Source organism: Equus przewalskii, chromosome 3, assembly GCF_037783145.1.
Source record: "Equus przewalskii isolate Varuska chromosome 3, EquPr2, whole genome shotgun sequence".
NCBI classification, from domain to species: domain Eukaryota; kingdom Metazoa; phylum Chordata; class Mammalia; order Perissodactyla; family Equidae; genus Equus; species Equus przewalskii.
The window spans coordinates 31,336,795-31,364,719 of NC_091833.1; the positions used below are offsets into that span (position 1 = coordinate 31,336,795).

The 27,925-nt window shown below is 54.3% G+C and overlaps 1 protein-coding gene and 1 long non-coding RNA gene across 2 annotated transcripts; one reads left to right on the forward strand and one right to left on the reverse strand.

Annotated features, from left to right (window-relative positions):
• KCNG4 (potassium voltage-gated channel modifier subfamily G member 4) lies at positions 1-17,139 on the reverse strand. Its single transcript, XM_070613957.1, has 3 exons — positions 17,004-17,139; positions 15,081-15,843; positions 1-4,853 (listed from the first exon to the last, which is right to left on the reverse strand). Coding segments are annotated over exons 1-3 (1,536 nt in total). The 5' UTR covers positions 17,006-17,139; the 3' UTR covers positions 1-4,082.
• On the forward strand, positions 4,411-27,507 carry LOC139082497 (uncharacterized). Its single transcript, XR_011538554.1, has 5 exons — positions 4,411-4,625; positions 20,989-21,095; positions 25,526-25,732; positions 26,614-26,719; positions 27,334-27,507. It is a non-coding gene; the product is annotated as an uncharacterized lncRNA (long non-coding RNA).
• The last annotated feature ends 418 nt before the right edge of the window (positions 27,508-27,925 follow it).

The window sequence follows — 27,925 nt, forward strand, 5'->3', positions numbered from 1 at the left end:
AAAAAGAGGTGTATTCGGGTGTTCTATGTACTATTTTTTGTTCTTGCAACTTTTTTTGCGAGTTTGATGTGTTTTCCAAATGTTAAAAAATCAATTGCCAGGTGCCTCATCATCATTCAGTGAGTGATCCCGTAATTAGCATTTCATACGAGGAAGAGGACGGACGGGGAGAGCCATGCAGCCGGGCCCTGGCAGGTGCAGGCCCTCAGGGTGGGGGCGAGGGACCCAGGTGGGCTGCGTAGGACAGTGGCGGGCAGCTGGGGGGCAGAGATCTTAGTGAACTTCCAGTCACACTTGAACTACTCGCTGATTTTTGCAAAGGGAGCGATTCTGTGGATCATTAGGGCCCACGGTCTGTCTTCCTTTCTCTCCTCTCTCCTCTCTCCTCTTCCTCATCTGCCCCGTCCATGGTAAAACTGATGCAATGACTCCACTCCCCCAACTCACAGACTTCCCACACTGGGAGGGACACTGACAACCCTCTCGTCCACCCTCTCATGGGATCCACGAGAAACGGACGGCCCTGAAGTCAGTTTCCCCATGTCCACTATTATGCGGCAAAGGAAGCGTGAGAGTCAGTGCCCGAGACGCCCTGAGACAACCCTGCTCGCTCTGCTCAGCCTAGCGTGGCATAGCATTATGATGATCTTGTCACGAATATTTTCTTTGAGGGCTGGGGCACTGATTCAGAGGAGCCTAAGAGCTGCAGCACGACACACTAGAAAGAGTCTTCCGCTGGGAATCAGTGTATTTGGAGCTAATTGAATGAACCGGCTGGGTGGCCTTGGGCAGGTGGCTTTCCCTCTCTGAGCCTTGGTCTCTCCATCTTAAAATGAGGGAGTTGATTTACTCAAGAGTTTCTTATCCTTTTTGAGGGGTCATGGACTCCTTTGAGGAGCTGATGAAATCACTGGACCCTTTTTCAAAGATGTGCACTTTGAGATGCACATAATCTCCAGAGGATCACAGACACTGGAAACCCACCCAAGCCCCCAGCTTAGACCGTCTCCTGATACACCTTCCAGTTACCAATTTCTCAAGGCCTAAAAGCCATCAAAACAGAGTCAGTGGGCCCCCAGTGCAGTCCAGGGCAGAGCCCGCTAGCCTTGTGTTGAAGAATTAACCCATCCATCCCCAAGTCACTTCTTGGGCTCAACTCTGCCTGGCTAGAGATGTTGGACCAACATCTTAAAGTTACCTCCGGGAGACACATCTATGACACACCATGAAAACGGCTTATGTCAGGGACCGTTCGCTCCTTGCCTTCAGCTGGAAAATTGCTTCCTTTGGCTGCAGTCGTGCCCTTTGGCCTCAGAGAAAACAAGCCCCTCTCGAAATCGCAGGACTCCTTTCAGCCAATCGGGATGAAGAGACAGCCTAGCAACTCGCTGGTCATCCGTGTCGCATCCAATCAGCATGAAGGAAAGGCTGCTGGGCAAGGCTAGACTAACTCAACTTAGACCGGTCCCCCAGGGCGTTACTGGGGAGAAAAAATAGAGCGTTTAATTAAGCCCCACATGCCAGCAATCCACTCCAATTTTCCACTTCTAATTGAGTAAAGAATTTCCACCGGGCATGTAGTAAGACACTCTAGAACCTTGTAATGAGGGTGAGGGGCTCAACTATTTTTCTTTGGTTCGGATGCCCGGCATGGGAAACAGAGGAAAATGGAGATGCTGCGTGGAAGCCACTCACAGCGACGGGCAGAGCTGGAGCGACGAGTGACTGCACTGGGCACACAGCACTGAAAGGGTCTTCATCAGAAGAGGGAGGGCCCATGTGTGGTGTGGTGTGGCTCCCAGCGCTTCCAGTGACTGTCGAGGATGCCTCCCTGGTCCAGGGGTGAGCCGGCCGCCTCAGTTCGAGGGGCCAGGAATGGCACTGACTGGAAGGGGGAGGGTGTCTAGAAATTTGCACACCCTTTTAAAAATCGTTCCTTGCAAATGCGGCACTTTGGAATGCAGAACTCTCCACCCACATGGCAGCCCAGGGGGTGTTCATGGAACCCCAGCCAGAACACCACAGATCTAGCCCAGCTCCTGAAGCTGACAGAGAGGGAAAGGCCCCAGGGTCACAGGTGGATTATACAGGGGGTGGGGCCTTTCTTTGTGTGACTGGCCGCTGTGCCACTATGCAAAGACCTTTCTCGGTGAAATGTCAGGATGGGGGTGTTCCGCAAACTCTTGGGGGTCTAGAGGGGTGGGGACATGTGCCCCCATCAGCTGGGAGGGCACCTGGAGCAGTCAAAGGGAACGAGGGCCCCCCACAAGGTCAAGGCTAGTTTGAAGCTAGATGCTGGTGTGGAGTGCTCCCCTGGGCCAGAGCCCGCGGCTGTGCTGACCCCAGTGTTGAGGTCAGGGGAAGGTGTGTGCCTGGCCCGTAGTAGGCCTGTGCTAAATGCCAGGGGAATGAACAAGCAGCAAGTAACTTGTCCTCAGTGATGAAACGCTGATGCGCTTACACAGAAACTACATCAGATCCCGGCCCCCGCCCTCCTCACCGTCACCCATTCGCACCCCAGCGCACTTTCTCCAGCACATTTACAGCCAACAGTGAGTAACTGTGTGTGGCCACGTCACCTGTGGGAAGTGCCATCGAGACCTCTCCGGGTGTGCCCTACTGGGGAACAAGAGACGAGAGGCCAGGACCTGGCACCACCTTGTACAATTCACAATGTGGAGGAGATAGGCCCTCATGTCTTGCCTGAGCTGCTCGGTCGTTCTCTGTTCCAAACTGGGCTTCTCGCATCCCGTGGTCATCATCGTCTTCACCAACCACACCCTCAGTCCGTTCACATTGCTCCTTCCTCTGGCGTCTCTAACATCTCTCCATCCACCGAAGAGTCCAGATCCTCTGCACAGCATCCACAGCCCACCACCTGCTGTCCCATCCCTCCTTCTAGCTCGTCTCCCCAAACATCCCTCCGCACTCTCCCCTCCTGCGTCTTTGTGAAGCCCTTTGGGAGCTGACCTCTCAGAATTCACTGCTTTTTCCTCTCTGGTCTCAGTATGCACCGCCTTTATCTCTAACGACCTGGGCCTACATCTGTCTCCTACACTGGATGCAAAGGGCCGAATCTGCCAGGGAATGAATGGATAAATAAATAAATACATTTAAATATAAGCTGAGGACGTCTATCCTCTGGCATCAAGGGGCCTGGTTTGGGGAGCTGGCAGGGGGCAGATCTTAAGGCTGCCCTCGCTTCTGCACTGAAGTGACACTGCGTCCATGGTGGCTTAGCTGAAGGTGGAAAGCCGAGGTCCCTGCAGTGCTGGAGGAACCAGCAGCAGGAACGGTTCTCTCAAGGGACAATGCAGTGCGCTGCAGGAGTGAGCCTCTGCCAAGGCCAAGGACTGGATGATTGGAGAATGTCCTGCCAAGAGTCCAGTTGGCCAAGGAGGGCCTGCTGTGCTGGCAGGTGACGCTCCTGCCCAGGTCCCAGGTGTGTCAGGAGGGATGGGAGACCACCAGCCCCCACTGTGGGATTTAACACAGAGGCCAGTTCTGCCCTGTTGGCTAAGGGCTTCCAGAGCTGGGGGCGGGGAGGCAGCTGCACTAGGAAAATGCCAATGTGGTGGTGAGCGGAAGGAGAACATGTGGACGCCCACTGGAACCAGGAGAGGCTGGGCGGGGAGACCCGATCAGAAGGGCTTGCGGCGACTGGAACCTCCAGTTCCTTGCAGTGGGGTGGCCCAGGATAGAGGGTCCTAGGGGAGGAATAGAATTCTGTAGGCTTGCTTCTGTGGGCGTCTGGAACCCAGCTTCAGATATTGAAGACTGCTGGGAAGCAAATGAGAATGAAGGGAGACCCGTCTAACCCAGCAAAAGTGGCTATGCTCAGCCATGGGCAGGCAGAGAGGAAAAGGCAAGCAACACAGACAAGGTCAGCCTGGATGGTGGTGACCAGGAGGGTCAAGAATCACACGGATCAAACATCTGTGTCCTTGAGCCCCTCTCAGCTTCTGGAGCGTTCCCTGAGTTCAGGAAACATACCACCCAAGGGTCTACATGCTAGTATTCTCCAGCCCCTGTCAGCCAAGGGCGATGGGTGGAAGTTCCAGCGTATCCACGAGGATTTGGAGTTAAATGTATGCGATGGGCGAGGCGGGTCCCTCCAGGATCATGTCGTCGACATCACTCAGGAGTTGGTGTTCACTGGCCGTGGCGACGTTTTGCAGGCGGCGGAGGCGGGCCTGGAGCTGCTCCTGCTCCCTCTTGAGCTCCAGGTAGGAGTGCGAGAAGGTGTGGAAGATGGACGTGGCTGGGAAGGCCATGATGAGGATCCCACTCAGGATGCTGCTGAGGGCCACCATCTGGCCCGGCACGCTGCGCGGGACCATGTCTCCGTAGCCCACGGTCGTCATGGAGATGACGGCCCACCAATAGGAGGCCGGGATGCTGGTGAACTCCAGGACCCGGCCGGACTCATTCTCGGCCACGTAGACCAGAGGGGAGAAGAGGGTGACGGCCACGCAGAGGAAGAGGAGGAGCAGGCCGAACTCGCGCGTGCAGCGGCGCACGGTGAGGCCCAGCGTCTGCAGCCCCAGCGAGTGGCGCGCCAGGCGCATCACGTAGAGGATGCGCAGCGCCCGCAGCACGCGCAGTGCCAGCCCCACCTTCTCCAGGTAGGAGCTCCCGCCCGGCCTCTCGCCGTCCTCCTGGGGCTCGTCCGACACCGCGAGGGACACGTAGTAGGGGGAGATGGCCAGGATGTCGATGATGTTCAGGGGCCCCTGGAAGAACTGGCACTTGTTCTGGGCCTGGACAAACCGCAGGCAGAACTCCAGGGAAAACCAGGCCACGCAGACGGTCTCCACGATGAAGATATAGTAGCATTTCTGAGAGCACTCACCCTGGAGAGACAACAAATGCAGGGTAGAGAGTGGGCGGGCACCAGCGCTGGACACGGGGCGAATAACCAGGCCGAAAAGCGATTCCATGTATCTATATGGAGATTGATATCAGTATAGATAGATAGATATCGGCTTATCAGTATAGATATATATAGAGGTGGATATAGATATACATTCCATATATTAAATGTATTCTGTATATATTCTATATATATCATATAATTTCTCTATTCTATGTTATCTGTCTATCTCGATTGAGCTCTGTGCTGTAGACCCTTAGTTGTCCCTTTTTACAAAACCCCCTTTTTCCATAGCTCTCAAGTTGTGGCTGGGCACATGGCCGGTCAGCTGGATCAGAGGCCACCCTTTCTAGCCTCCCTAACAGCTAGGTGTGGCCAGATAACTACGTCCCCACCTACGGGATGTAAACAGAAGTGATGGGTGCCACCTCCAGTTCCAGAACTTACGATGTCCTCGTGAGTTCCCGCACACTCTTCTTCCCCGTGAGCCGCGTGCGACAACCCAGATGGCCCTGCCGCCCAGCTCAGAACCGGCAGGTTGGACCAACACCCCAGGGGAGGGTGGAGCATCCCAGGGGAAGGTGGAAAAATAGCTGGGTCTCGGAATGAGCGCTGCCCGCTCCCCTTGATCCTCTTTGCCAGAGAAATCAGCTTCTATTTTGTTTAAAGCCGTTCTATCTCAGGGCCTCTCTGTTACAGCAGCCAAGCTTCACCTTTACTGAAGGAGCCCCTCCTGTGTGCCAGGCACTGCTTTGGTGCTGTCTCTGAAGCCCCCCAGCGATGCCGTGAGCGGGGTTTTGACCTCGCTTTATGGCCCAGCAAGTGGCTCCGGCAGCTCACGTACACAGTAGAAACCCTCTCAGCCACTGTACTCTGTCTTGTAACTTCCTTGCCCACCATCCCTCATTCATTCATCCAACAAAGATGGATGGAGGGCTCGCCACGTGCCAGGCCCCCAGCTGGGCCCTGGAGGTACAGCAGTGGAGAAGCAGACCTCATTTCTGGAGACTCAGAGGCTAGTGGGGCACAGAGGGCTCCCTCGTCCCCAGGGTGCCCCTGTGGCACGTGATTGCAACCGTTCACACGGGGTCTGTTTCCCTTGGGAGATTCCGGCCAGGCGGGCACTGCAGCGGATTCTGTGTTGTGTCGGTCACACCCCCTGCCCCTGGCTCCTGACAGAGAGCGCCACTGGCCCCTGTGCTGCTCGAAGTGTGGTCCTCAAATCAGAAGCATCGGCCTCCCCTGGGCGCTTGTTAGAAACGCCAGATCTTGGGCCCCACCCCACCCCTGTGGAATCAGAATCTGCATTTTAACAAGACCCCCAGTGACTTACGTGCACGTTAAAGCTTGAGACTCTCCCGTCTGGGCAGTGGCTCTCAGCCTTGGCTGCGCATTAGAATCATCTGGGGGCTTTGGAAAATCCTAATGTCCAGGCTAGCACCTCAGAGATTCTAATTTAATTGATCTAGGTTTGAGCCTGAGCAGCAGAATTTTCCAGAAGCCCCATAGATGATTCTAATGTGGAGCCAGAGTTGAGAACCTGACTCTAAATGTTACATCTGTATATCTATGATGGATGAGTGAGTGAATGACCAAAGCCAGTTGCCTGAGTGAAAAGCAGGATGTTGACAACTGTAGTTTCTTTGGATTAAAAAGCTCTGAAGTGGAAAAAAGAAATTATTTCCGGTGCCTGGGCCCACAGGAATACTAAACCGCATTTTTTTTTTTGAGCCCATGGTTTTTTTTTTTTTTTTTTTTGAGGAAGATTGGCCCTGAGCTAACATCTGTTGCCAATCTTCCTCTTTTTTTTTCCTCCCCAAAGCCCCAGTACATAGTTGTATATCCTAGTTATAAGTCATTCAAAGTTCTGCTGTGTGGGATGCCACCACAGCATGGCCTCTTGAGCGGTGCTAGGTCTGTCTCCAGGATCCGAACTGGCGAACCCCAGGTCACTGAAGTGGAGTTTGCGAACTTAACCACTCAGCCACAGGGCTAGTCCCTAAACCTCAATGTTCTTTACATCTGTCCACTGGAGAGACACAAGCTGGTCCATCCCATCTCTATTTGCCTGTCCAGGGCCAGGCCTTGACTGCTACCTGATCTGCTGAAGGGGTCGGGGGTAGTGGGAGTGCTGTTGAGGGCGTGGAGTCCAGAGTCCCTGTGACCCAGGCTCAAATCCCACTGTCCACTTACTTGGGCAAATCATTTGTCCGCTCTGGACTTTCCATTCTCTGCTCTGGGAAAGTCACTGTGATGGAGGGAAACGATGCATATAGCGTGGATGCAGCACTAATGGAGATGGCACATGTAAAAGTTTCGGGCTGCTGCACCTGCCGGCCCATGAGCCCTGGGAGCCGTCTTTATGAGATGGTCATAGACAGGAGCATGCCTGAGCAATGTAAGGGTAACTATACCCTCCTTCTATTGCTGGATGTTACAGGAAGCTGAGGAAATTCTGCAATGCACTGAGAGGCCTTTGCTACAACACCTTGGGTGTGCTCCAGGATCCTGGAAGGCTCAGGAGTTTGGGATCCCAGTTCCCCATTCCTCCTAAAACTTTGCTGCGTGACCTCATGTGGTCACTGCCCCTCTCTGTGCTTTAGTTTCTGATGAAGAGGTTGGAACAGAGTCAGTGTTTCTCAAAGCTGATTCAGAGCCCCCTGCAGCAGAATCCCCCAGGGTGCTTGTTACAAAAGCAGATTCTTGGGCCCCCATGACAAAAGCAAAACCCTAGCGCGGGGCCCAGGAGTCTGCATTTTGGCAAGCCCCGCAGGTGGACTCGGAGGCACCTGGAAGGTTTTCAGACTCTGGACCAGATTCTCCCTACAAGGCCTCTTTTGTCGCTGACTTTCTGGGAGTTTCCCCCTCCGCTCAAGAGCCTCTTGTGGCCTAGGAGTGACCTTTCCAGACCAGACCCTGGGGCTCAGGAAGGTGTCTCCTGAGAGACAGAGATGGTTCTGGCTGGCATTTGGCTATTCAAGGCATGCACCACCCACTCCCTCCCCCAGCCTGGCCCGCCGCCCCCTCCCTGCACTGCAGCAAGCGCTCTGCCGAGTCAGCCCCTGCACTGCTGCTCCGCTCTGCATCCTTATACCAGCCTCCTGGCACTGGTCCTCGGAGAAATGCCCCATTAGCGGCCGGCGGCGCAGGGGTGGCGAGGATTTATGGGGCTCGGGCTGAGGAAATAATCCCCAGGCCAGCCAATATTTGAAGAAAAATACAAAGGAAGGAAAGGAAAAAGTTATTTTTTCTCTCTCCGAGGAAGTTTCCGGTTGTATTTTGTAGATAGGGTGAACAACTCATCCTGGTTTGCCCAGAACTTTCGAGATTTGAGCACAGACAGTTCCAGGTCCCCAGAGCCCCCTCGGTCCTGGGCAAACCGGGATGGTTGGTCACCCTGTCGGTGGGCTTGTCCCCGGTGGGAAGAAGGTGAGCTCTGATTCCTCCGCGCACTGCAGAAGGCGAGTCAGCCCCGAGGAGGTCAGAGGTGTGAGTGATGCAGCCGACAGACGGCTCTCATCACAGGATGGGGGGCAAACAGCCAGACGCAAAAGAGGATGCACGGTCTGTTTCCACGTGTGCAAAGTTCAAGAACGGGAAAACTCGAGTGTGGAGGACAAAGCCACCAACAGCAGCTGCCCTGGGCGGGTGGGGACTGACTGTGAGGGAACATGAGAGAACGTTCCTGGGTGGCGGGAATATTCTCTATTAAACAGGGATGTGGGTTACACGGTGGATCCACCTGTTAAATTGTACGGCTAAGATTTTTACGTTTTGATGCCTGTAAATTTTACCTAGAAAACTGTAAAATAAAAATAAAATGAATGATAATAATAATAAACAATTGGAGGTGGGGAGAGGGTGCAGAGAGAGAGAGAGAGAGAGAGAGAGAGAGAGCGAGAATGGCAGAATGTGGACCACGGTGGAAGCTGAGTCATGGCTACTTGAGTTCATTACATTATTCTGTTTACTTTGTAAATGCCTGAAATTTTCCATCGTGAAAAGTTAAAAAAAATCGGAGTCGGAAATCAAAACCACAGTGAGGTACCGTTCCATGCTCATTAAGATGGTATGATTGTAAAGACAAAAAAATAAGAAGTGTTGGCAAAGATGCAGAGAAATTAGAATGCCCAGACATTGCTGATGGGGTTGTAAAATGGCTCAGCTGCTGTTGAAAACAGGTCTGTGGTCCCTCAAAAATTTAAATATACATTTGCCGTATGACCCAGCAATTCCACTCCTAGGTACCCGAAAGAACTGAAAACATTCATCCACATAAAGGTTGTACACGAATGTTCACAACAGCACTGTTCACGACAGCCAAAAAGTGGAAACAACCCAAATGCCCACCAACTGATAAATGGATAAGCAAAATGTGGTCTGGCTGTTCAATGGAATATTATTCAGCCATGAAAAGGGATGGAGCTACATTTACATGCTACAATTTGGGAGAATGAGGAGTAGCCGGGAGTGTGTGTAGCATTTCTTTTTGGGGTGATGGGAATGTCCTGGAATTAGACGGTGGCAATGGTTGCCAACTGTGTACTGAAAACCACTGATCTGGGCACCCTAAAAGGGTGACTGTTAGTGTGTGTGAATTATATCTCAATAGAAAAGAGACCAGGGTCCCAGTCTGAGCAGCCCAGTCAGTGCCGGGGAGGCCGTGAGCAGGGGTCCCGCAGCCTTGCCCCGATTGCTTTCCCAAAGCTCCGGAGCAGAGCTGCTCCGAAGGGCTCTGGGGTCAGAGGGCGGGCAGGGCTTTCCGAGGGCAAAGCTGCTGGCCCTGGGGGTCTGTCTGGACTGGCGGATGGCTGCGGGTGCAGAGAGGGCCAGTTCCAGAAATTCTAGCTGGGAGAGACTCCGGTCTGACAGCCTTGACCTTGGAGCCTTCCTTGCACCCTTCCGTCTCTCAAGAAATGCCTGCTCCTCCTTCCGAACATGGCCAGAATCACGACTTCTCACCCTTTCCTTCAGAATATGGCCAGAATCAGCCACTTCTCACCCCCTCTTTCAGAACCTGGCCAGAATCGCCCACTTCTCACCTCCCCTGTAGCTCAGTGCTGGTCCCACGGCTCCGTTCGGGAGCTTGTACCTCCCTGCCCCTCCTCCCCCTTGCCTGTGAATTCCATCCTCTGTGCCTCTGGCCCTGGCCTCAGGTCCCGGGCTGTTTCCTCCGAGACTCTCTCGGTGCCTGGCCGCCTGGCCGTGCTGACTCATCTCTCTTCCCACCTCTCCCCTCCCCGAGAGCCAGTTGTCTCCTGGGCCTGTGCCCTCTGCCATCTCTCTCCTCCTTTATGTCCCTCCCATGATCCTCTCCCCACAGCCCCCTCCCCTCGAGCCGCAGTCCCCCTCCCCTCCCCTCGGCTCCCACCTCCCAGCTGCCCCCACGCCCCCGCCATGGGACACGGGGCTCTGACAAGTGTGTGGAACCGAGCAGATGGGGCGAGGAATGGGGCATGGAGATGAGGGGAGCGTGACAACGCAGGAGGAACAGTGCGAGGTACAGTGAGTCAGGAAAGGTGGGCCCCATTCGGGAAATGGGGAGTGCTTCTTGTTGGCTGGGATATAGGGAAAAAAACCCCTAAAACCTGAAAAAACAGGGTAAGAAGAATTCCCTAGAGCAATTACCAAATGTCACCGAACACAGAGACGCTACAGAGAGTGGGTCAGTTCATTATGGAGCTGGTTCACGACCCAAGAAAGGGACAGGGGTCGGGGAGAAGCTGGCTCCAGCAAGAGGCCTTTTATTAAAGGGCAGGGAGGCTGGGAGGTGGAAATTGCAGCCCCAAAAGTGACGGGTGCCCAAGAGCTCCACTTGGTCTTTAAAAGTCTCTCTATGCTCTCCTCCTCACCTTGGCGAGATGCGAAGCCACAGTGCAGGCCGAGAGGGGAAGTGAGGAGCAGAGCCCGCAGGTCCTGCCCTAAGCGCCACCGCGGTCCTGCAGCCACCGAGGGCACTTTGCAGTCCGCTGTGATGTCTCTGTGCAGTATCTGTGAAAGCCCCGAGCAAACCTCTGGGGCGGGAGCAGCTCAGGTGGGAGGAGAAATGAGCGAAGGCTGGCCGGGCAGGTAGAGAGCGGGTTTGCGCCTGCGCTGGTTGCCCCTGGGTCCCCAGCATGGAGCAGGCCCTCGGACAGGGTCTGTTGAATGCATGAGTGGATGAAGGATGGTGACAGGCACTGGAAACGGACAGAGACGATGTTTGAACCGACTGACCGCTGGCTCGGCCGTTGCCGTTTGTGTTCGAGGAAGCCTGGAGGTGGACGGGTGGAAGGAGTGTGAGTCCTAAAGGGTGGGTAAAAACACAGCAAGTGTGTACTGTGTGCAGCACACGGTAAATGGGATCGTGCAGTCCTCAGCGCCACCCTCTGAGTAGGTGTCATTATTATCCTCCCTTGTAGGTGAGGAAACAGAAGCACAGAGAAACAGAGCGACTTGTCCAGGGCAGAGCTGGGATTTGAACCCTGGACCAGCCAACTGGTCCAGATTCTGGCTCCTTTCCAGGACGTGACACTGTCTGCTGCAGTTTGGGACGTCTTGGTGGCAGTAAAGAGGAAGAAAGAGGTCAAGAGAAGGGGAGCAGCGAGAGTTCAACTGCAGCTGACCACTGAGCTTCGGCCCCCCTAGAGGGAGGGGAAGGGCTCTGACCAACAGAGCTGCCCGGCAAGGGCCGAGGCCACACAGAAGGGAGCTAGGAATGAAAGGCAGGGTGATCGTCGTGGCAGAGGGCTCGGGCAGAGGGACGCAAAGAACTTGGGAAGTGGCAGCTTTCACCACTGGATGAACGGATAAACAAACCGTAGCACACACTGATGATGAAATATTATTCAGCCGTAAAAAAGGAATGACATGCTGACACCCGCTACAACACGGGTGGACCTTGAGAACGTGAGGCTCAGTGAAAGAAGCCAGTCATGAAAGACCACATGTCCTATGATTCCATTTATACGACACGTCTGGACTAGGGAAACCCATGGACACAGACAGCAGATGGGTGGTTGCCTGGGGCTGGACGGAGAGGAACGGCGAGTGGCTGCGTGATCGGTATGGGGTTTTGTTTTGGAGCAGTGGAGATGTTTTGAAACTTGATACAGGTGGTAGCTGCTCAACATTGTGAATGTGCTGAATGCCGATGAGTTGTCCACTTTAAGCTGGTTGATTTTATGTTACGTGAATTTCACCTCAAATTTGAAAAATGGATCAGGGATGCTCAGAGTATAAGCTCCAACAAGGTACGAAATTTGCCTTGTCTCTAGCACCTGGGAGTATGTACTCAGTAGGCGCTCAATAACTGTTGTTGAGCGAATGAGAGGACAAATGTGATTCCCTGTTAACTAGCTCCTGATGAGCGGATGATGATGACAGCTCACTGATTGGGCACTTCTTATGCGTCAGCATTTTCCCAACTGCTTTACACGCATTGCTCCTGTAATCCTCACCGTAACTCCTTGAGGAAAGGGTCAATTGCATCCCCATTATACAAACGAGGAAACTGAGGCACAAGGAGGTTAAGTGGCTTCCCCATGAACACTGAGTCAGTCAGGGGTGAGGCCAAGATTCAAACCTGGCTCGTCTGCACCCTGAGCCGTCATGCCGGACAGAGAAGCACTTACAAAGTCCAGCAGCCTCAGAAACTCAAAGTGCTGCCACGGCTGAGGGTCTACACCAGAGGCAGAGGGACCCGGCATTGAAGGCTTGTGTCATGGTGTCGCAAGGGGTCAGGTTTTAGAGCCAAGCAGAGGTGAGTTCCAATCCTGGCTCTGCCCGTTACTAACCGTGAGCTTAAGAAGGTGACAACACTGCCCTGGCCTCAGTTTCCTCGTCTGTACAATGGGGAGTGATGACATCCACTTTGCAAAGCCGCGGCAAGGACCGTCAGTCCATTCCATCCAATGCCAGCCTCATGCGAGCGCTCGTAAGTGTCGGTGCTTTCATCGCCTCGGGATGAGCTCCTCCCGGGGGTCCAACAGAGTCTGAATGCTCCCGGAGGGGCTCAGGCACTGGGCTCCGTCCTGTGGGCACGGCCTCCTCCCTCGTCCGTTTTAATTTGCAATCTCAGGCAGGGACCTTTCACCCCGATGGCTAAGTTTACTCCAAGGGGTGTTGCTGTGAGCAGTTAGAAGAAAAAGAAGGAAAACTGCTTTCTTTCTCCTGTCTTCTAACTCTGAAGGAGAAGCTCTGTGGGTCATAGCCCCGGGGTGTTGTCCCCCCACGAGTCAGTAATTCATCTGAGCAGATGCTGCCAGACCCCTTGGGACAACTCAGGCCCCTTCGCCTCCCAGGCACGGCCGCCCCCCAGAAGCAGCTGGCCGGAGATCGTTAGCAGCTGGCTCGCTGGCTCTGGCCACTTTCAGACTGACATCCCCGAGGGCGCATCAGGGAGAAGAGAGCATCATCTTCTTATGTAAATGTGAGGCGCACAGTCTTGAAAGAAGAAGACTGCCTCGTCCTCAGCCTCCCGGCTCTCTGAAACAGACACGCTGTTTCTGAGGGTCGCACCCCCAGCCTCTCCCCGGATCCAAAGGCGATTTCACAAAGTGAAAGGAGTACAGAGATGCCACTGGCGTGAGCAGCAGCCCCTCTGGTCCGGGAGCAGAAATGGCTGCCTGACGCCTCGGCTCAGGCTTGGGGCTGCCCCGCTCGGCGTGCCTCTTGCCCACCTCTGATCTGATTCCCTGAGTCCCCGTTAAGCCAAGCCTGGGTCACACCCCGGGTAATTTTCAAAGTGTTAGGCTCTGAAAGGATCCTGTCCCTTTGCAGTGTCTAAATCCTGGCTCCCTGGAAATCCCTACGAGGAACAGGCTTGTGGAAACCTGGGGTTCCTTCCGCAACAGGGATCAAGGGCACCCGTGGGGGCCGGGGGCCGGAAGCCCCTTGTGTCTTCCTAATCTTTTTACTGCAGTGTCCACCTGGAAATATTTCTGTGAATAAGCAGGCTCTTAAGTCACATGATTTTGTGCTAAAGAATGAAAAAAATGCCTATGGTTGGAGCTGTAGCCCTCTCCACAAGGAAAAAGCTGTTTGAAAGTCAAAAACATTTTGGTTGGTTTGCTCTAGGACAAACATTTATAGTTTGGACAAGATACATTTCATTCAACAAATATTCATTGAGAGCCTACTCTGTGTGAGGCACAGGCTTGTTCTCCATCTAAGTCCTTTCTATCTGGAAAGTTCTCTGATCCTACCATATTACCCTGGGATATACTTTTAAGGGAAGAGAACTTACGTGGACTGACAATGGTTATGGGCCATATTTAGGGTGCACTATCTTACGTATGTGTTTTGTTTATCGGCTCCCTCCTAATGTGAGCTCCGTAAGTTAGGGTGATGGGGAGCCATGGAGGAGCATGGAGCAGGGCAGGAGCAACATTTTAAATTAGGAAACAATCCAGTTCTCAGTCTGAAGCTCCCTAATAACCCTCCCAACAAAATGTTAGATTCAGACCATCTGGCCCCCTGGGGGGGAGGTCTTTTTCCATAGCTCCCTGGAAAGAGAATGCAGGAGTGGGCAAGAAAAACTTTTTGCTCTGGCCTCCTGGGGCAGAGTCACTTAGAAGTCGACTCCTGTCTGAGCTCCTCATCCGGTGAGACTGACTGAGAGGCTCAGGAGTAAAGTGACAAGCACGGAAGCTGAGGGCCCAGAATCTTTGCCATCGTCAGCATCTTTTCTCTGTAACCCCGAGGAAGCTGGAGTAGCTGGCTGCCCCCGAGAAAGTGGGCTCGAGAAGGCGGGGACTTTGGGCCTGGCACAGTGTGTGGCCCAGAGCAGCTGCTCAGTAAGCACATGGTGAGTGAGGGAATGTGTGGACTTTCATGGCCACCCTGCCCATTTACAGAGGAGGAAACCGAGGCTCAGAGAGGTGAAGCAATTTGCCTGTGGTCATGGAGCCAGGAGAGGCAGAACTGGGCCCACCGGGCCCACTAAGACCAGGGGCAGCTTTGTCACTATGCAAGCCTCACCATCAGACGCAGGGCCGCCTTGTGACTTTTGCAGGCCCTGGGCACTTCTGCCTTCATGGGCTTCTTCCTCCAAAAATCACATTAGAAATTATCTTTTACAACTGTGTCTATCGGTCTAAAAATGAATACGATCCGTGCTAGATCCTAGTCAATCTTTCCCTTGCTTGAAAAGAAATGAGAACATTTCTGTGGGCCCTAAGTCTTGTGGGCCCTGGGCGCTGTGCCTGATGGAGAAACGGCCACTCACCTTGTCCTCCTCGGCCCTCAGGTCGGGCAAGGTGCTGACACACAGGCTGACCGCCGTGGTGGCCACGAAGAGGATGGACAGACAAGCAAAGACCTTCCCGGGCAGCCCCGACTGCGGGTTCTCCACGGTCTCCCGCAGCCAGTGCATGCAGAGCCCCCAGCGCGAGGCGGCGGCGGCCGGGCCACCCGCGTCCCTCTGCCGCTGCAGCGCCTCCTCCCTGCGCAGCTCGGCCAGCTCCTCCAGCCTCTTGAGCAGCTCCCGCAGGCAGCACTTCTCCAGGTTGGCCTCCTCGATCCCCCAGTAGGTCAGCTCCTCCCGGAAGGACAGCACGCACATCTCCCGCAGGAGGGCCAGCTTGCCGGCCGCCAGGAAGCTCACGATGGCGCCGAAAGCGCTGGGGCTCCTGTCAAAGAAGAACTCCTGACTGTCCTCGTCGTAGTCGTCGCAGAGCTGCGCGATCTCCTCGTGGTTCCGGCAGAGCTTGAGCTTGCTCAGGCGGCTCAGTGGAAAGTCGTCCAGCGTGCTCCAGGGGAGGACGTACCTCCGGCCCCCGACGTTCACCAGGATCTCCTTCTTCAGGTCGGCCGCCGGGGAGGCGTCCCGGGCGCCCACCCGCCGGGCCCTGCGGTAGTAAAGGCCCTTGATGGACGGCGGCTCCACGGCGCCGGGCAGGAGCGGGCTGAAAGGGCTGCAGGAGCGGGAGCGGTGGTGCCCGGGAAGCAGGCTCCTGTCTCTGGAAGGCACAGGCATCGCCAAAGAGGTCCTGGCACCCAAAGGGAAAAGAGCAAGAGAACAGGGAGAAACCGATCTCAGGGCAGAGTCCTAGATGGCACGGACATTGCTTCACGTTCGCTTTCCTGCAACTGCATCGGCATCATTCATTCTTTTAATCCTCCATCCAGCACGGATTTATTGGGCACCTACTATGCACTTGGGGTCCATCAGTGAACCAAAGGAGAAGAGGACATCCCTTTCCTGGTGGAGCACATGCTTCTATCTCAGGAGAATCTCCCTGGAACGGGCATTATGTGGATGGGGACCTGGGGAGCACAGTCCTGAGCTGGCCAAGTCAGAGCTGTGCCACTTCCAGGCTGTGTGGTCTTGGGCGTGTGGCTTAACCTCTCTGATCTCAGCATCTTTCATTCCAATGATAAGACTCCTACCAACCTTGCAAGGGACAGTTGGTAAAAATAGAGGTTAAGAGGGTAAGGGGTTCTCAAGTTCACAGCCACGTTCTGATCCCTTACGGACTGCCACCCCATGTGGGTTACTCAGCCTCTCTGAGCCCTTTGCTTCACCAGTACAGCTGGGGTCATTTGAGCATCCACCTCATGGGGCACAGTGGGGGTTACATGCAGTAATATGCATGAAGTGTGCATTAAGAACACTTCTAGATGCTTCTGACATGCCAGGCACCCATCTACATGCCTCCCCCGTGTTAGCTTGTCTCAGCAACCCTGTGAGACGGACGTCACGTCCCCATTTTACAGATGAGGAATTGAGGCACAGAAAGTAACGAATGAGAGATGTGACTGCTTAGCACAACCTCTGACTCTCAGGAGAAGCTCCATGACCGTCACCTCCTCCCTCTTATTTGCTTTCTCATTTGGAGGACTTTGCTGTCAATGACAGCGCTCCTCCACGCTCACTGGGTGCTTGCCTCGGCCCCCCTTGCTGTGTGACCTTGAGCCAGTTATTCCCCCTCTCTGGGCCTCAGCCTTGTTATCTGCAAAATGAAGGGGCTTCTAACGCTCTCTCCATTTCAGGCCTATTTGGGACGCTTGACTTAGAATAAGGGTTTCAGCTTTTGCCCATGCCTTCAAAAAATCACTTCCAGAATCTCTCTCATCCTCAGCATCCTGCAACCATTTCCTATGCTATTCATTCCAGGTGGAGCTGTTTCCACAGCATCTATAGCCTTACATTCCAAGATGCACTCCACTCGAGAGGGAAACTCAGCAGCCGAATGGAAATCAAAGTTCCTCTCAGTTTCGGAGCTGGTTGGATTCCGGCAGAGAGTGAAGAGTTGAATCACAGCCCGTGCATTTCACACTTGCTCGCCACACAGCATTCTATCATTCTGCCTGCCTTCCTTTGTCTACAACGCACGGCCAGAGGAAGATGAGCAGCCTGTGGAGAGAAGGGTGTTTTGAAATCCGGGGAGTCCTTCCCAAGCATTCTCATCCTCCCAGTGCAAAAACCCAGACCCATGGGGCTGAAGTGGCTCATCCAAGGTCACACAGCAAATCGGAATCCACCCTGGGACTCTGGCCCCCAGTGGGGCTCTTTCTAGAACCCCCCCAAACTGCCCTTTCTGCATCACTGCACAAACCCAACTTTGCAATCTACTGCCCCCCCAAAACAGCCGGCACGCAAGCTCTTCCAGAGCGTGGGGAAAGCGAGTCGCTCAAAACACCACTGGGACCGAGGATGCTGACCTGCGTCCTGCAAACCCCCACCCCAGCAGCCCACACGAACTTCTTCCCCCGAAGTTTAACTCACCCTCCTGTCTCAGGGAGCCCGTTTCCAGCTGTTTCTCTGCTGGGCAGGGGGAGCCCATGTCTCACTGCCCAGGGGAGAGATGGGTTTGTGGTGACGATGAAAGAGAAGAGAAGAAAAATCTGAAACACAGCAGTTTCTGGCAGAGTTAGTTTCCCGTCTTTCTTCCCTTGCCTCCTCCAGAACCCAGAAGTCCGTTCATTCTGCATCTCTCTCTCCAGCAACTGCAGGACAGCCCCGGGGGTGGGGGGGTGCGGTGGGGTTTTTAAAAGGACCCAGAAACCCTTGGCCTCATGAGAGGTGAGGGTCTGAGGGGTTCATGCTAGCAGGGAGCTGAACCAGCTGTCCTGCTTCGGCAGCGGGCTCTGCACTCCGAGTCCCACGGGGACAGCCAGTGTGGTCCTGCAAGGGGGGGTGGGGGATGGGAAGGGCTTAGAAATAATCTCTCCATCAGCCAGGCAGCAGGCAGCCTCAGCCGCCGCCGCGCTCTGCCAACCGCCTGGAAGGCAAGGAGAGCTGCGCTCGCCTCCCCTCCCCTCCAAGAAGGAGCGCAACTCGGCAGGAGCAGAGGGCAACTTGGGGCCAGGCCGGCTGCAGCTGCCTGGCCCTGGCTCCTGAAGGCTCGTCGCCCGGGGTGTGCCGATGCCGGGGAGGAGCTCAGGTCGAGGCTGCCGGAGGAACTTTTTGCTGTTTTTTATCAGCCCAGGCCTGGGACATGTTCAGACAGAGAAACCCAGTCTCCGGGCTCTGGGTGGGAGTTCTGGAAGCTGTACGATGGACCAGGAAGAGGCGTGAGCCTGGAGTCACACACACCTGGATCCCCGGCTCCAATGTGAAGGGCTGGGTGACCTTGGACAGGTGACTGAGTGCCTCTGAGCCTCAGTTTCCTTGTCTGTAAAAAATACGAGAATGAAAGGTGGTCGGAGGATGGTCCCACCAGAAGCCGCAGCGCAGGCTCCTTCTGTGGGTTTGGCTGCAGGATGGGGGTGAAGAGGCAGAGGCACAGTTAGTTCCAGGACCTGGGTCCTAGCATCGGCTCTGTACTGCCTTGCTGTGTGTCCTTGGTCAGTCACTTCACCTCTCTGAACCTCAGTCTTCTCACCGGTCAAATGAGGACAGCCGAAGCCGTGATGGCTAAAATTGCAAAACCTCTTCTCACGAAGGTGCTCAATGTACATCGTCTCTCCTTAATTTCCTTAAGAGGTTCTGAGGCCCAGTCTCTTGGCTTCCAAAGCGGAGTTATCATTATCAGCTCCATTTTGCAGATGAAGCCCCGAGGTCCAGGGACGAGCTTGCTCGGGGTCACCTTGTTGAGTGGAATCTGCACTTAACAGAAACGTGGAATTCTGATGCAAGGATCGGGGAGGGAGGAAGGCCTGCCAGAGCCCCCCACGGCCGCCTGGAGGGGTGGCAGGAGCGCGGGCCTCGGTGGGCTCTCTGGGGCCCGGGCAATGGGGATGAAGCCAGGCGGGTGCAGAGAAGCCGACTGAATGGAGGTGGGCCAGGCTAGCGGGTTTCAAATGGTATTACTGGAAACTCGAGGGTTCTGCAGAAATGATTTAGGGGCCTGAATGGAGGGTGACAAAGGGGAGGACAGGGTGGTGAGGCCCCCTGCTTCATCATGGCGGCCCCCCCTGGATCATCTTTCCATGGTGAGTCTGTAAGTGTAACCCAGATAAATGCCGTGGCCCACATGGCCCAGTCTCCACACTCAGCCCACTCACAGACCCCAGGGCACCTGCTGGTGATGGAGGTGCTCTGCCCTGTTCCCCTGGCACCCAGTTCTCTCAGACCCCGTGGCTACTCCAACGCCTCTCATAAACCGGACTCCAAAATTATCTTTCCAGCTCACGCTGGTTGTCTTGCCCCCTCTCCTCTGTCTGCCCGCCTCCCCCAGCTCTTTATTACTTACTTTGACTTAACAGTTCTGCCTAAATCTCCTCCAACCTGTCCTCCTGCCTCTCAGTTCTCTTTGCATCCTGAGTGCATGGGTTCAAGTCCAGAATTTACCACTTCCCTGCTGGGTGACCTTCAGCAAGTTTCTTAACCTCTCTGTGCCCCGATTCCCTCATCTGTGAAATGAAGATGACAGCTCCCACCTATTGATTTGTTGTGAGCATTGAACAAATAAATTTATGTTTATAAGGTGCTTAGAAGAGTGTTGGGATGAAGCAAGGCCCACTTAAGTGCCTCCTGTTATTATGATTATTATCTTCAGAATTCTAAGTCATGCAAGAAAGATTTTGTTTGGAGAAAGGAGTGTGCTGTTAAAAAAGTGTTTTAAAAGGGAGGTTGAAGGGCCAGCCCAGTGGTACAGTGGTTAAGTTCACATGCTCTGCTTCAGCGGCCCGGGGTTCACTGGTTCGGATGCCAGGTGCAGACCCACACACCACTCGTCAAGCCCTGCGGTGGTAGGCATCCTGCATATAAAGTAGAGGAAGATGGGCATGGATGTTAGCTCAGGGCCAGTCTTCCTCAGCAAAAAGAGGAGGGCTGGCGGCAGATGTCAGCTCAGGGTTAATCTTCCTCAAAAAAAAAAAAGGGAAGTTGAGAGGTGTGATCTAGTCCAAGCCCCTCATGACTCCTAGAACTGAGACCCAGAGAAGAGGGCAAAATTGTCTGAGCGCGCAGGGCAGGCTCGGATAGGACTCGCAGTCCAGTGCTCTGTTCACAGCCCCAGTGCCTTCTATCAGCACTGTCTCTTGCCCAGGCTGTAGGACGGTTGACTTTAGCCTGGTGCCCAGCCCGTCAGCCTCTGCCCCCAGGCATTCCCGGAGCCCTTCCGCAGAGCTTGGTAAACTCCCAGTCACCTCTCAGCTCAATGCCCCCGGCTTCCTGGCCCCAACATTCCTCCCTTCTGTGTACATTTGACCTCAGCTCATCCTGGGAGGTCGCCCAGCCCCCGTGCCTCTCCAGCGTCCTGGAAGTCCGGGATACAGGACAGCCTATGCCAGCCCATCGGCAGAGTCTTCAGAGGGACTGCTGCCTGCCGTACGTTCTGGATAAAAGGATGGGCGCAGGGACTGTGTGTGAGTCTCCTCTGGCTGCTGTAACAACACACACACGCAGCGGCTTAAAACAGCACAAATGCATTCTCTTCAAAATGCATCTTTTGGGGCTGGAATCGCAGTGTTGTCAGGGCTGCGTGCCTGCTGGCGGCACCAGGGGAGAGCACGTTTCCAGCTCCCAGGGGCTGCCCGCGTTCCTTGGCTTGTGGCTGCCTTGGGCGAGTCACCCTCCCTCTTTGTGGGTCAGGAAAGATGGGGAGACGATAGTCCTCGCCTCACAGGGTTATTGTAAGGAGTGAATGAGTTCATGTCCGGGAAGCACAGGTTCTCAGTGCCTGGCACACAGGACACGCTCGATAAGAAATGATTATTTTCATCATCACTATTACTTATTATTACAGGAATCAAGTCTCCTGATGACAGAGCATGAGAAGAGCTGGAGTAGACGGATGCCAGGGTGCCGTGAGCGAGCAGAGGAGACTGATGAGAGGCAGTGTGCCGTTCAATGGTGACTGGCTTTCTGGGGAAAAAAGTCCTTCTTTGTAGTGTTTGCCAATTACCGTGGTGTAAATACTCCTACCGTAAGCAGTTTTTTGCTCTAACAGCATGACCTCCCTGAATGCCGAGTTGGGAAGAGATGCTAATGGTTGGCTCTGGCAAGCCTGTGCCAGTCGACTCCGTCCATCACTGCATACACCGGGGGGGCCAGGGGAGCGCCCCCCATGGTGGGACCTGGGCAAACCTTGACGGGCGAGCAGTGAGCACGTGAAGCAAGGGAGGAGGGAGGCAGGTGGGAATCAAAAACGATGGGCTTCTGGGGCTGGCCCCATGGCCGAGTGGTTAAGTTCGCGCGCTCCGCTGCAGGCGGCCCAGTGTTTCGTTGGTTCAAATCCTGGGCGTGGACATGGCACTGCTCATCAAACCACGCTGAGGCAGCATCCCACATGCCACAACTAGAAGGACCCACAACGAAGAATATACAACTGTGTACTGGGGGGCTTTGGGGGAGAAAAAGGAAAGAAATAAAATCTTTAAAAAAAAAAAAAAAAACGATGGGCTTCTCTGCTTTGCTGAGGGCTACAGGCTTTACACTGGCCTGGGGGAGCCATTGGCGAGGGAAGCCGGGGTTGCCCACCTTGGAACATTCTAGCACCACCCTGGCGAGCTTTTAAAAAGCTCCCATGACTGGGCCACATCCAGCTCCGTGAACTCAGAACTGCGGGGTTGCAGGATTGCTTCGAAAGTTCCTCGGGTGACTCTGCGTGAGGCTGGGCTCCGGGAACAGGCGCTTGACATCAGGAGGGGCGTGATCGGAGACGCGTTTTCTGGAGCTCACTTGTGCTCGCTCTCCTATATTGCTGGAGGCAGTGTAAAATGGTACCACCCTTTGAAAGGGCGATTTGGCACTATTGACCAAAACAAGAAACACAGATGCCCTCTGACCTTCAATCGCACATCTAGGGATGTATTCTGCAGATAAGCTCGCACGTGAGTGCAAGACGTGTGTGTAAAGATGCTCACTATGGCATCGTTGGTGATAGTGGCGGATTGGAAATGACCGAAATGTCCCCCATCAGAGGGCTGGTTGAATAAATGACGGTCCTATAGGCGAGAGAAACCCCTGCATCTGTTAAAGAGAGACAGAAAAATCTCTCTGTTCTGACGTGGAAGGACCAGCGAGGTGCCTGAAGTGCAGGGTGCAGAACAGATCATAATGAACGCTCGAGTCTGGGTGAAAACAGACAAGAGGGGTGTGTGTGTGTGTGTGTGTGTGCAGAGAATATTTGTTTCCAAAAAATGAGTAAAAAACTAGAAACTGGGTTGCCTCTGGGGAGAGAAGCTGAGTGGTTTTAGGAGGGGGTGAAAGGAAGACAGAAATTTCCTCCTCTCTATACATCATTTGATACTGTTTCATTTTTTTAAAACCATGGGCATGTATTGATTCAAAAACTTTTTTTTTAAGTTAAATTAATAGGCATCCTGGTAGCATGGGGAGGAGGAGCCAGCCTGGAAGAAAGCGATGGTTTATCAGACCGGGCTGGAGGAGATGCGGCCTAAACGAGTCAGTGGCTGTGGGCCTGGAGGGGAGGGAGGAGGGGAGAGGAGCCAGAATAGATGGGAGGGACCACCCAGAAAGGGCTGGACAAATAGCAATGGGGGCCCTTCCCTGCCTCCAGCTGATTCAGCCCCAACCGTACCCCAGCAGGGAGATCTGGTGAGCAGCCAAGGCCTCAGACCCCACTGGAGTGACCTGTTCCCAGTCCTTGCACCACTGAGGACATTCAGCGGGACCTCTTTGGGGAAACTGAGGCATCACAGCGGTTTTTGTTATGGACTTGAAGTAGAAGCACGCTCGGATCATTTACCATGGAGAGTCCCAAAGTTGAGGCTCCTCCAGGATCCAGGAGGGCGACACAAGGCAGGCTGGGGTGGGGCTGTGGGGGAACGCCCCAGTCACGAAGGTGGAAGGTGGGGCCACTGTTGAGATAGCTTCACACTCGGAAGGAAGAGCTGTAAGTCCTGGTTTTTATGCTAAATCTCTCTCACATTCTAAAGGTTGCCCACTAACTCTGAAACTTATGAAGCACCGTGGAGCTGAACAGATGCGTTTCTGATGACCCAGCAATTCCGCTCCTGGGGTACACCCGTGAGAAACTTGCTCACGCGCACTGAAAACTTTGGGTCAAGGCCCTGTTTTATGACAGCCGCAGATTGGCACACGCACAAACGGGAGCCCGGGTAAACGAATCGTGGACACGCACAGGGTGGAATACCACACAGCAAGGAGAACATGCACCCTGACCGTTTGCAACAACACGGAAGAATGTCATAGTCGTTAAGTTGAGAGAAAGAAGCCAGGCACAAAAGAGCAGACACAGCGCGATTCCGTTTATATAAAATTCAAAAACAGGCAAAGCTCGGAGCCGGCCCCTTGGCCGAGTGGTTAGGTTTGCGCGCTCCACTTTGGCGGCCCAGGGTTTCGCCGGTTGAGATCCTGGGCGCGAACATGGCACCGCTCATCCAGCCACGCTGAGGCGGCGTCCCACATAGCACAGCCAGAAGGACCCACAACCCAAAATACACAACTAAGTACTGGGGGGATTTGGGGAGAAAAAGGGAAAAAAAAAAAAAAAAAGGCAAAGCTGATCTATGGTGATGAAACCAGGACAGTGATTATTTAGGGCGGTGCATGGTCGGTTCTGGGGGCTGGCCGTGTGGTTTGACCTGTTCCATCTGGGGGCTGATGACACAGGAGGTTGAATCTGCGCAACAAACTTGCATACTTTAGTATGCATGTTATATTTAAATTTTAGAAGTGTGGCTTTTTTTGCTTTTTTTTTTAACAACTGCGGGCATGGAGGGCCTAATAAGACCCATCAGTGGGCTGGATTCAGCCTTGGGCTCCTGGTTACAACCAGGTTGTCACAGCAAATGGCTTTGAAGTGTCCGGGCTTTCAAAGCTGCTCAAGCCTGGAACCTCGATTTTTTTGTCAGTCGCTCCTGAACCTGCAGTGACGCCCTGCTCTGTGCCTTTGCCTGGACCCCGCCTGCCCTCCCTCCCTCCCTTCCTCCTGGAATCCTGAGGTCCTTGTGGATGGAGGAATGTCAGCGGTGGAGGTCTGACTCGCTACCTTCCACCTGCCTCCTGCTTTCCTTTTCTGGAAGGGAGGAGAGAGGTGGTTGGATCCTTTACAGCCAGTTAAGCTTTCTGTTTAAAAGTATTGCTCAGGAGGTAATTATCCCCCGTGGAAGATGCAAGCCCTTCCAGAAAGCGAGTCTGTCCTCCGGCGGCCTGCAGAAGCTGAGGGCTGTCAGGGACAGCCTCCACTACAAAGGGACGTGCCACTGCCTTTGAATGCCGGGCAGTCGGCTCTGCAGCTGAGTCCTTTCTATCGGAGGAGGGGTGCCTCCGAGGAGACTGGAACGTCATTATACTCTGACTGGGGGATACAGAGCAGAGCACGTGCTGGGGTCTCGGCTACCTGCCCCAGGTGCTTGTAGCTTTTTATTATGACATTTTTCAAACCAGCGGGAAAATTGCAAGACTAGTACAATGAATGTCCCTGTTCCCTGCCGAGGCTCGTAATTACTAGTGTCTCATCATATTGGCTTTATAATGAATATATATATATTTTTGAAACATTTCAAAGCAAACTACAGACACTTCACCCTGAATTCTTCAGCATAGACATGGAGAAAAATAAAGATAATTCTCTACATAATCACAAGACCATTGTCACCTCTAACACAAATAACATGAACGATAATTCCCTAATATCATCTAATGTTCGGCCCATAATCAAATTTCTGTGTCTCCAAAATGTCTTTTATCACTGTTTTTCAAAGACCAAGATCCAATTCAGGGTCACATACGACATTTGCTGATCATGTTTCTTGACTCTTTTAATCTCAGACAATCCTCTGTGCTTCCAGCACCTTCTCCCCACCCCCCAGGACGCTGAGTTTTTAAAGACATCAAGCCAGTTGTCTTGTAGACGGCTCCTCCTTCTAGGTTTATCCCATTGTTCCCAAGTGCCCCTCTATTTCTGGAAATTAGGTCTAAAGTATTGATTATGCTCAAGTTTAAATAGTTTTGGCAAGAATGCTTTATCGATGGGGACACGGGGAACTCATGAGGCTTGGCTGTCCCCGTGGATGACACCAAGAAGCATCGTGGGTTAAAGTGGCCACAGAGGATGTCTAAACTCTAAGGGAACATTTCCCTTTTGCAGTTAGCTAGTATTCTGGGGGGATATTTGGGCCTCATCTCTTTTTATTCTTTAGTTCTGTGGCGGAGAGGATGCGGGAACCTGGGGGGTGGCGTTGGAAAGCGCGTGAGAAGCCTCGAGGCTCCCTCCCTCCGAGGTGAGCTCCCAGCCCTCACAGATGCCATTTTCGGGTCCAGAGACAGCACATCTAGCAGTTTCTCCTTCGCAGCTCAGAGAGGGCCAGTCGGACGCACCAAGAAGCGTGGCCAGCGCACCGTTACTACCATCTATCGCTCAGCTCTCCTGTGAACCACACGCTGAATGAAACACACATTTTAGCCCTTCCAACAGCCGGATATCAGAGACAGATCCAATCATCCCCTCAGTCTAGAGATGGAGACATGGAGGCCTGGAGAAGCTCAAGAACTCAGAGCAGGTGAGGCTGGAGTGTGGGAGGGATGCGGGCGTGGCGGGGACGGGCTGGATGGAGGATGGGGGTGCAGACAGTGAAGGAGCAGGAGGAGGCTATGGACACCCCAAGACTGCCCGTCTGTGATGGAGCAGAAGGAGGGGCAGGAACCCAAATGGGAAGCAATGGAGGAGGAGAGGTTTGCGGGACAGGATGTCATCCTTGAACCCCGCTGCAGGTGTTTGGGAATTTGAGTCCGGAGACCAGAGAAGAGCTGGGGGCTGGCAGTACAAGCGTGAGCATCCTCAGCACCCCCGCCAGGGAGCACACGTCACGTCCAGAGTCCAGAGAGGTGCAGCTGGGGAGGGGAGGCGGGGAGAAGGGGCAGGTAAGCGAGGGGTGACCCTGGAGGCGAGGATGTGGGGAAAGCAATGAATTTCCCCTGGCTCCCGGCCCCGGAGGGAGGACAGAGCAGCTCTGGTTCTTGGGAGGCCTGGAGCGCCCTTGAGTGAAGGGATTTCCCCAGAAGGCCCTGTCCTGGCCGAGAGGCAGGTTCGGGATTCGGGTTTGCAGCAGGTGGAAATGGGCAGATCCTGGGCATCCCCCACCCACCCCGGACCATGAGCCGCTCATGCCTGGTCATAGGGGGCTGGGTGGGATTCTCCTGCCCAGAGAACCCCTGGGGAGCCTTGATGAGGATCCTGAACGCGTCTGGTGGGACGGGAGGCCCTTTTAGGATTTCCCAGGGATTCTCAAGAACCACCTGGCTGAGAGTCTGCGTGGCCCATAGGGTCATGGCACCTTGTCAGGTTGCGAATTATTTCCTGTAAAAGGGTGGACAGGGGCCCCTAGAGGCTCCCCTCCTCCCCAGCCCCTCTCTTCCCCTTCCCTCCCCGTCCCCCCACCAGGAACCATTTGTGCTTGCGCCCCATCCTCACTGTCACAGCGTCAGATGAGCCATCCCGGAAGGACGTGCGTGCTGCGAGGCCTCTAGGGAAAAGGGTATTGCTCCAGGTGAGTCAGGGGTCAGCAGGTCAGGCGGGCTTCGCTCCCAGGGGTCTGCTCAGCCCCTTTAACAAGCTGACGTGTGACGTGCTCCTCCTAGACCCAGGGCTGGCTGGCGGTCCCCTATGTGTCCCCCCACCTCTTGCCTCCTGGGTGCCCCCTTGTTAACAGGCCCGCTCTCTGCACTCTGTTATTGGGGTGCACAGCCTGGGAGGTGCTGGTCTGCAGGGGCTCCCTGGCAGAAGGATTGCCAGACCCTAGGGCCCCCAGGGGAATGACCTGGAGTCTTGGTGATGCCTGTGGCACGGTGGCAGGACTGTTTTCGCCAGCGTCATTCGGCAGAAGTGGGGTGGAAGGTGGCGGGGGTGGGGGAGGGGCCAGGGTAAAATGCCAAATGGCAGAGGTGGGCACTGTTGAGACCAGGAGGCCCGCGCGGTTGGCAGCTAGGAGCGTCCAGGGTGGGAACTGGCAGAGAGAGAAGCAGGCCCATCACCAAGGGGCTCACCATGGGAGGCCTCGTCTCTGTCACCTCCAACTCCTTAAATGCACCCATCCCGCATCAAAGAAGGGCATCGCTTTGCGAAGATGTGGGGACGTGCTTGTTTATTATTGTGCTTTTGAAGGCTTTCGGCTGCAAGGAGCTCAGCTAACCTGCCATCGGGTGCTTCTCCTCACTCACCTGCCTCAGAGAGACCGCTTCAAGACAAGACCCTAAAGCGACACGCTCTTTTCAAGTGTAATGAAATATTCTGGATGTGGCATTGGCCAGTGAACAAATGAAGATGTGAACCATCGAAGTCCGTATTAATAGCAGTGTGTTTTTTCTCAAGATTTAGAAGCTTTGCTTTCAGAATCAGCCATCTCTTAGCAGGTCTCTGAGAAGCTTGAGGGTCCTGGGGTCTTGGGGACCAGAGGGGCCTAATGGAGGCAGGGGAGGCAGGGGGCTTCAGGGAACCAGGAGGGGCTGAGAGCCCGCCGTCTCCAGGAGGAGGGTGGCCGAGGTGGGGAAGCAGTGACTCATGTCCAAGTTCAGGATGTTGGGTGGGTGCGGGTGTGCCAAGGTCCCAGGTACACCTGACAGTATATGGACAAGGTAGCAAATATTTCTGCAACATGATGAAAAACTTGAAAATAAGGCAAATGGCTGCCTTACTTTCAACGTCCTTTCAATGTCACGCTCTAGCCTCAATTAAGAGGCCAGCCCAGAAGTTATTT

Bases quoted from the DNA above. Each gene is read 5' to 3' on its own strand.
- KCNG4 (XM_070613957.1), bottom strand. The intron at 4,854-15,080 runs GTGAGTGGCCGT...TTGTCTCTCCAG, and splicing joins TGAGGGCCGAGGAGGACAAG to GGTGAGTGCTCTCAGAAATG.